Below are 9,777 nucleotides of genomic sequence, written 5' to 3' on the forward strand. Positions count from 1 at the left end.
GAGGAGATAGGTGCTCAGTGCATCCTAAACGTCCCCCGGCAGCTATAAGCCTATAGCAGCATATCAAGGGGCTGGACCAGGGCAAACCTGATTCAGCCCTAACTATAAGCTCTGTCAAAGAGGAAGGTCTTAAGTCGACTCTTAAACGAGGTGACTGTGTTTGCCTCCCGGACTGAAATTGGAAGCTGGTTCCATAACTAAATACTAACTAAATACCAATCTCTTACTTTCTCTTCCTCTCTAAGATCCTTATTCTCAAGTATTCACAAATCAGTTGTGTGACTTTCGACATAACAATAGTTTATTTGATGATTTTCAGTAGGAATTTAGAGTGTATCATAGAACAGAGACAGCACTGGGGGAAATTAATAATGACATTTAGATTAGATTATGTTATCCATCCATTCTCATTCGCTTTGTCCAAGATCGGGGGCAGCAGACCCAGCAGGCTGACCCAGACTTCCCTCTCACCCGCAACATTTTCCAGCTCATTCTGGGGGATCCTGAGGCGTTCCCAGGCCAGCCGAAAGATATAATCCCTCCAGCGTGTCGTGGGTCTTCCCCGGGGTCTCCTCCCAGTATATTTTATTCTATTTTACTTTATTCATCCCCAGGGAGAAAACAAATTTACGCAGCTGCATAACATTTTTTACAAATATAAAATACAATAAAATAAAAAAAGGACATATTGCATGTAATAATTTATATAATAAAGGAAATAAAAAGGTAAGAAATAAAATAAAAATGAAAGTGTATACAGCATCTCTAAAGTATAAAGTGACAGCGGTGCAAGGTTTATTGATGATCAATTTGAGGAGGATTTGGCCAGAGATGATTTATTATAAAATCTTATAGCAGTGGGCAGGAAAGTTCTCCTGTTTCTGTCCTTGTAACAGCGGAGCTGAAGCAGTCTCTTGAAGAACGTGTTCCGCCGTCTCTGCAGTAGGTGGTGGAGAGGGTGGTCATGGTTATCCAATGTGGACAATAATGTCTTCAGTGTCTCCACTAGCAGTTCAGGAAAGTCCTGTATGCAGCCAATGATGGAGCAACAGACAGATCTCCAACATCTTGCTGCACACATCAAAGGATCGAAGTTTCCTCAAGAAAAAGAGTTGACTCATCCCCTTCTTGAACACAGTGTTGATGTTGGCCTTCCGTCTGTTGTCAATGGAGCCACCCAGGAACCTGTACTCCTCCACTGTATCTACATCCTCTAATAAGTCTGTTAAAGTATCGATCAAGTTGTCTGTTAGTATTTATCTATCATAAAAAGCAAGAAAATCTATGTTAAAAATATTCTTCATCGAAGCTTTATATTTCTGTGAAATGTATTTTTCGTTAATTTATTTTAAAGAATAATTCAAACCTTGTGTTCTGTAGCCGAAGGAAAATTCAGGATCCATTGATTTAAGTTTAACAATATTTAATGGCAAAGATGATAGTCAATTAACATTCACGATCATGGAGTTAGAATGAGAAAGGAGACCACAGACTGACTCAGCTCCTCTGAAAGCCAGGAGCTTCGTGAGCCCTCAGGTGCTGCCTGTTCCCTTCACCCCAGTAGAACTCTGAACTCCAGCCCAAAGATACGGCTATTGGTCCGGCATGAAAATGAGTTCACACCGAAAGGTTAGTATAATTGGCTAGTTTAAACAATGCAGATGTTCTGTTTCGCTAAGCTTATTATATTTAAGATGGCGGGGTCAAATTTCAAACTTCCGGTCAAGGACAGGAAGTTCCTTCAGAATATAATGTCTTATGTTGCCTTCAGAATAAAATTAACATCTCAGGTTTTCACCGGAAACCATTTTACTATCATCTCTAAACAATAAAAGCTAATTCATTCTCATGCAGTTACAATAATAAAACAAGATATTTATCTCTTTATTCCTCCAGAATATTCTTCATAATATCCCTTATTAATGATCATATCTTTCTTTATGTATTAATTTAATACATATACTTTCGTATGTACATGTACATATACAATCAATTACAACTCGACATATTCAATTATGTTATTTTGATCATTTTTTTCACCTTGTTAAGGTTTTTATGGTGATTTCAATGATAAAATGTAAGAACTTGTTATGCAATGTATTTGAGGATATAATATGCATATAACTGTTTGTTTAAATGTAATATACGATGGTCATTTCTTCAAGAATTTGATTTCATAAAAGTAAAATTTGACTAAATAAATGTCATTATTCTTCAATGCTGGCGAAATGAAACGATCAGATGGAATATTCAGGAATATATTCTAGGGGATTTACAAAGGTCCACAGTATTTCGAGTAAACAGAATAAGCAATGTACAGAAACAAAAGTAGGCCGACCCAATGTGTGTGTTAATTGTATACCATATCAATATCATAAGGGCAAATCTCCCAAATAATACATCCAGAAATAGATTTCCTGTTCGATTCATAATGTTTTATTTGTATTATTATTATATACTCTGAGTCTTAGAAGTTTACTGTTATGTAATGTAGCTTTTATGTCCTATTGTTATATTGTATTAATATATTATATATACATCAATGATTGCATTCATGAACATATGTTGTTCTTAAATTCGTTATATATAAAGTTGGAAAAAAAAGAAAAAGTAGAACGCTTCATCCGCTTCCTCATCGCTCGCAGTTGCATCAAGTTTGCTGTTGCGTCAAGAAGAAGAAAAAATCGGAAGTCTGCAAAGAGTAAAATATATGACCATTTCCACTATAATGTGTTGGATACACTCTTCATTACAGCAGACTCTTTCGAGTTGCTTGTCCAAAATAGATGTTTGAGAATGATTTGAATATGTTTCTTATCAGCTTGCTGCAAACATTAGTTAGCCAGATAGTGTTAGGTGAGGAGCGATCCTTTCTTGTCTTAGCTTAGGTGACTGGACACAATTTAAATCTATTTTCGAAAGGGTGTATCCATCCACACAATTATCCCCATTATCTTAAATGACCTCCGAAGACTAAAACCCCTCATTCAAAATACACTTGGAAATTGTTTTATTTTGAAACGCATTACTGGGAAGTACATGTTTATTCTGTGAAACCTGACACTTCCTCTTTGTACACTAGCTAGCAACCGCGCACATCCTGTGGGAAACATCTCTTTGAATCACTGTTATTCTGATCATTCCTTGAGTCGTAGCTGCTATTTAAAGATGAATACGGTTTTGTCGAGAGCTAACTCTTTGTTCGCCTTCTCCCTGAGCGTCATGGCGGCCTTAACATTTGGATGTTTCGTCACGACAGCTTTCAAAGACAGAAGAGTTCCTGTGGACGTCCACGTCTCTAAAGTCATGCTGTAAGATTGGTTGTGGACTGTCGTGTGTAACAGCTGTTAGCATGAACGTTACGTGTTCTATAGCTATGTACTATGTATTAATGAATACTATTACTAACGTCCGCACCGTACAGCGACAATCAGCAGCACGAAGACAATGTGCGACTTTTGACGTTACTCGCGTTAAATAGGTTAGCAGCACGGCGCCCTGGTGGCCGCTGGTCAACATTACAGGCTGATAGAGTGGATATAGATATTGTGAATATATAGATATAGTGAATATATAGTGGATATATATGCAGAGGATATCGTGGATATAGATACAGTGGATAACAGTTCCCTGACTCCAGTTTTAGCAGCTTGTGTCGTTCTGAGAAAGGTCAGCCGAAATCAGATAACCCAGAAATGCTTTATTGATATGACAGACAGGTGGAGATACAACAATCCAGCACATATGGAAAACTGTCAAGCACTTAGCATTGCAACTGCATTATTGGTCCCATTCTTATTATTGATCCTGAATTAGATCAAAGCATCGTTCATTTTAGACAAATCTATTGAATGGAAGTTTGTGCCATTACATCGGAATATATATGAAAAGCAAAGTAATTTAACCAACATTTATTTGATAAAATTTCCTCATGAATTTATCAGCTATTTTATGTGATCAGAAAATCTGCAATCTATAAGGTTTAGAAAACTATTAACTAATAACATAAAGACAAGTGAGTTTTTTTCTTTATAGCATATCCTAAATCCTTCACCCTCAGTTTCATGTGTTTTCCTGAAGCTTTTTTTTGTAAATGTATTTACTAACCGCTCTATCTCTTTTAACCGACACGTGATGTTAACGGCACTTCCTGTTTCCTCCTTCATCTCCCTTCTCTACCTGTTCAACAGGAAGAACGTGGATGACTTCACAGGTCCCAGAGAGCGCAGTGATCTGGGTGTCATCACCTTTGACCTCTCAGCTGATATCCTTTTACTTCTAATCAAAGCACTGCATAGTATATCTTTCACTGGTAAATCGGCTCTCATTCATGTAGCGTTTTCTAGTCCCATGACCACTCAAAGTGCTTTAGATTGCATGTAAACATTCATCTATTCAAACACACACACACATTAATTTCCTGATGGCAGAGGCTGCTACACTCACTCATACTGATTGCACAGATTTTGGGATTAATTTGGTTCAATATCATCAGGGGATCAAACAGCCTATCTTCCGGTTAGTTAACGACCATCTCTACCTTCGTGTTATTTGCCAGCTGATATCTTAAAATTAAACGCATGGTGATGGTGTGTTGTCCTGGGGCGACTGTGGCTCAGTGGGGAGCAGGGTCGTCCTTCAATCAGAGTATCGGTGGTTTGATCCCCAGCTCCGCTTGCCCATGTCGATGTGTCCTTGAGCAAGAAACGTAACTCTGAATTGCTCCCTCAGCTGTGCCTACTGTGTGTGAATGTGTGTGTATGTTAGTTACTACTGATGTGCAGCTGGCACCGTAGCCCCTCCCATCACTGTGTGGGAATTGGTGAATTATGTCATGAAGTGTTAAAGAGCTTTGAGTGGTCGGACGACTAGAAAAGTACAGGTCCATATGGTGGTAGGATTCAACACCAGGGCATAGTTGTGGTATTAACAGTTTCTGGTTACCATTGTGTGTTTGAGAATGAACAATTTAGCTTTCTGCTATTCGGAATAGAATCTTTGAATCTCCTGAAATACAGTAAAAGGTATTCTGTTAATCTTCCCACAGGGTTCCCTTAGGTGGAGAGAATCCTTTGAAATAGGAGTGCTGTCCCCTTGAACAAATATGGAGGGTGTACTCTCTGTAGTTCACCAGCATGATGGAGACAGTGCTGCTTGCGTTTGTGTATTCATTCAAACGTTTGAATCTTCATTGTTTTTAATACTTGCTCTCAAATTACGTATGAAGACAAATTCGTAACTGCTTAACATGTTCATCAGTGATCTTAGCTCAGTTCTTGAGTAGGTATTGGCTGAGTATATGGACCACTTCCCAACAAGGTAATGAATTGGATATTCAGCAGTGACAGCTCACAGAGGAAATTAAAGTGCTTTAAAACACGTTGCGCCCGATTGACAACTCTGTCAGATCTGACATGGTATATATATTCTTATCGTTGGTGCGACTTACAGGACTGTCTCAGAAAATTAGAATATTGTGATGAAGTTCTTTATTTTCTGTAATGCAATTAAAAAAACAAAAATGTCATGCATTCTGGATTCATTACAAATCAACTGAAATATTGCAAGCCTTTTATTCTTTTAATATTGCTGATTATGGCTTACAACTTAAGAAAACTCAAATATCCTATCTCTAAATATTAGAATATCATGAAAAAGTATACTAGTAGGGTATTAAACAAATCACTTGAATTGTCTAATTAACTCGAAACACCTGCAAGGGTTTCCTGAGCCTTGACAAACACTCAGCTGTTATAAATCTTTTCTTTTACTTGGTCTGAGGAAATATTAAAATTTTATGAGATAGGATTTTAGAGTTTTCTTAAGCTGTAAGCCATAATCAGCAATATTAAAAGAATAAAAGGCTTGCAATATTTCAGTTGATTTGTAATGAATCCAGAATGCATGACATTTTTGTTTTTTTAATTGCATTACAGAAAATAAAGAACTTTATCACAATATTCTAATTTTCTGAGACAGTCCTATATACTCTGTAAGGAAATCCTAGAAAGAAGATGCTGCAGGACTTGCCTGAGTTTTCTTCTGGATCAAAGTAATCTAGTGCTGCAAACAAGAGCTGATCACAGCATTCTGCACACTTTTCATTGCCCTTTCACATAAACTAATATAGGCTAAATATCCAAGCTCAAGTTGTAGCCCACAGCACTCAGTGAATCCATGGCAACAGTAAACGTCTTGTTTATATGCACCAAGGCATCAAGGGAACTGTAATTTCAAAGCTTAAAGCATAATTTAATAAACAACAGTTTATCGGAGTCCGGCCCAATAGAGTGGAGATGAAGGACATTTTACTTTTGCTGATCCAACGATTAAAAAGCTATTTAATAACCTCAATCAGTGTCCCTGTTAATTCACATATCTCACTGTGAATTTGCCTTACTCATTTAGTATTTTATGATTTTATTTGAGTGCATTTATTAAATCTATTTTGTTTCTGTTGTGCATCATATTATTATTCTACAACAGAAGTACCTTAGAAATAGACCCATCACTGTGTTCCATAATAGGTTACGTTTCTATTCTGATGACATGGTCCAGTGTAAGACGGACGTAAACTCAACCAGCGGTAAATGTCTCTTCCTTAACTTGTCAAACATTTGCAGCCAATTTTTGACTGGAATGTGAAACAGCTGTTTCTCTATCTGTCTGCTGAGTACACCACAAAGAGCAATGTGAGTCATAGTCAACACACACACATACACACACATACACATACACACACTATGCATAAGTGGCAATATCCAGTTTAAAATGCCTCCAGATAAAAAATGAAAACATTACAAAATGTGTAATCCATGTGTGTGTGTGTGTCAGTCTCTAAACCAGGTGGTGCTGTGGGACAAGATTGTTCTTCGAGGAGAAAACACCAAGCTGAACCTCAGAGACATGAAATCCAAATACTACTTCTTCGATGACGGAAAAGGACTTCGGTTAGACACACACACACTTTTACATGTTATGGCGATCCGTCTATAGCGTCACGGGTTTCATCTAAGTTGGATGTCAGAAAACAGAATAGCTCATCTGGGCTTTTTTTAAATCCAAACTTAACCTGACTCCCTAACATACACGAATTGAAACCAAGGCATCCTCACAAATGGGGATGTGCAAAACCAAATATTCTGGTATGTTTCAAAGCAGTGGACATACAGGACTGTCTCAGAAAATTAGAATATTGTGATGAAGTTCTTTATTTCTGTAATGCAATTAAAAAAACAAAAATGTCATGCATTCTGGATTCATTACAAATCAACTGAAATATTGCAAGCCTTTTATTCTTTTAATATTGCTGATTATGGCTTACAGCTTAAGAAAACTCAAATATCCTATCTCTAAATATTAGAATATCATGAAAAAGTATTCTAGTAGGGTATTAAACAAATCACTTGAATTGTCTGATTAACTCGAAACACCTGCAAGGGTTTCCTGAGCCTTGACAAACACTCAGCTGTTATAAATCTTTTTTTTTACTTGGTCTGAGGAAATATTAAAATTTTATGAGATAGGATTTTAGAGTTTTCTTAAGCTGTAAGCCATAATCAGCAATATTAAAAGAATAAAAGGCTTGCAATATTTCAGTTGATTTGTAATGAATCCAGAATGCATGACATTTTTGTTTTTTTAATTGCATTACAGAAAATAAAGAACTTTATCACAATATTCTAATTTTCTGAGACAGTCCTGTATAGGTCAGTATCACTCCCTACAGAAAATACACAACACCTTAGTTCTTCAGTTACTGATGGATGTATTCGTCTCACGTGCACCTCAGTTAACACCACCGTCGAACTGTGTGAATACATTTCAACATAAACAAAATATGTTGGTGTTCACATTACACAAAAACAGTTTGCACATATGCACAATAAAACATTGTTGTTAGGAGCTGGTTGCAACTAACACAACAACATATTATGTTAAAATAGTTCCTATCAAGTGTAAATACAAATAGAATAAATTTTCAAGAAACACGTACACATAATATGTAAACGAGTCTATGAAATAATATTTACGGCAGTTAAAGTCAGAGCCGAGTGGTGATCTTCTGAATGCTGATACAGAGGCTTTCATTGCCCTTTGTGGAGAGTTTACAACATCCACAGACAAAAAGCCATCTGTAAACAGAGTGGTATCTAATACAGACAACACAATGTTACTCTGAAAAGATTCATATTTACATCAGACACTTCCACTTTCTGTTCACTCAAGACACAGATGTTTAGAAGTGTGACCGTAGAGCTTTAGACTTATCCAAAGAGCCTTTATAACTGCTCTGTTAATCACGATTTCAGTTTCAATCCATTGTTGAATGGATGGATCCACACTATCAATGGCAAACACTACAGATTATGGATTAAGCATTGGTCCTCACAGAACCATACCACATCAGGTTTTATTCCAACTTTTGTCACAAGAATACATTGAGCCAAAACCCACCTTATTTACTGGGATTGCAGTGATAACGGTGTTAACATTTTGAGCTGTATTTGCATCATAAACGTCAGAAGATTTTTTAGTAAAGCTATGTGGCCTCTTCCAGATAAAATATAGACAGGATGACTTCATGTTTAATAAAAGGGAATTATTTGACTTGATCGCATGAGACAAATTGGTGTTCATAGTCTAACTAGATCTGACTGACGATACAACCAAGAGGCTATTAATCAGTTTGGAGTTTTCTGGAACAGAAAAAAAGCTACATTTACATTAAATTTAGCAATTTAGTATTCCATATAGTTGGTAAATGGACTGTACTTGTATAGATCTTTTCTAGTCTTCTGACCTGTCGAAGCTCTTTTACACTACATGACATTATTCACACTCATTCATACACTGATAGGAGGAGCTAAGGTTCCACCAGCCCATCAGGAGTAGCCAGAACAGCTACGGGAGACATTTTTGGGTTAAGTGTCTTTCCCAAGGACACATCAACATGGGCTAGCAGAGCCGGGGATCGCACCGCCGATCCTCGATTAAAGAACAACCCTGACTAATTCAAAAGAGAATGGTCATCATCAAAGCTGCCGAGGCTGACTCGTCCGTACATTTATTGCCAATATGGATCCTACATTTGCCAAATTGCAAACCAATAGAATATTTTATTAGAGCCCTTATGTCTGATGAATGCCCACATCTCTCAAACCCCACACCTTCAGTTTGTCATACAGACCATTTGCTCGAGCTGAGCAATCAGTATAAGTATGGCATTATCGAGATGTTTTCTATCGGACAAAAACCCAGAGGTCATAGCACTTTAAATGTAAATGTTTACACATGCGTTTGAAAATGAGTGTCATTATAAAATCTGAGGTTTAAGTTTAAACATCTGTTGACTGACTGACTGTCGTCTCCAGGGCCAATAAGAACATCACTCTGACGCTGTCATGGAACGTTGTTCCCAACGCGGGAGTCCTGCCTCTGGTGGCTGGAAGTGGACATGTCAGCATCCCTTTTCCAGATGCGTACGAGACCACCAAGAGCTATTAGTCAGACTCAAACACACACACTGTAAGCTGGTGTTTCTTTGTTAATGTAAATTGTTTGTAATAAAAGATGATTGGAAGATCTGTGTTTAAAATGATTTTTTAAATAGCAAGAGCAAGTACACTGTTTTTAAAGGATCAGTCCAACCAATCCCAAACAAATAACACTTCAAGGTTCAGTTCAATTCAGTTTATCTTATATAGCCCAACATCACAAATTCAAGATTCAAGGTTTTTATTTGCCATTTGTGCATAGACCAACATTCCAGACACA

General features: G+C 37.2%; 1 protein-coding gene across 1 annotated transcript; it reads left to right on the forward strand.

The window, feature by feature from the left end:
• Positions 1-3,075: 3,075 nt before the first annotated feature.
• On the forward strand, positions 3,076-9,583 carry spcs3 (signal peptidase complex subunit 3). The gene is made up of 5 exons (XM_056408704.1): positions 3,076-3,311; positions 4,191-4,264; positions 6,616-6,692; positions 6,835-6,950; positions 9,375-9,583. The coding sequence occupies exons 1-5, from the start codon at positions 3,169-3,171 to the stop codon at positions 9,505-9,507; spliced, it is 543 nt and encodes a 180-aa protein (XP_056264679.1). The 5' UTR covers positions 3,076-3,168; the 3' UTR covers positions 9,508-9,583.
• Positions 9,584-9,777: the final 194 nt, after the last annotated feature.

The sequence above is a fragment of the Pseudoliparis swirei genome, chromosome 24, assembly GCF_029220125.1.
Source record: "Pseudoliparis swirei isolate HS2019 ecotype Mariana Trench chromosome 24, NWPU_hadal_v1, whole genome shotgun sequence".
NCBI classification, from domain to species: domain Eukaryota; kingdom Metazoa; phylum Chordata; class Actinopteri; order Perciformes; family Liparidae; genus Pseudoliparis; species Pseudoliparis swirei.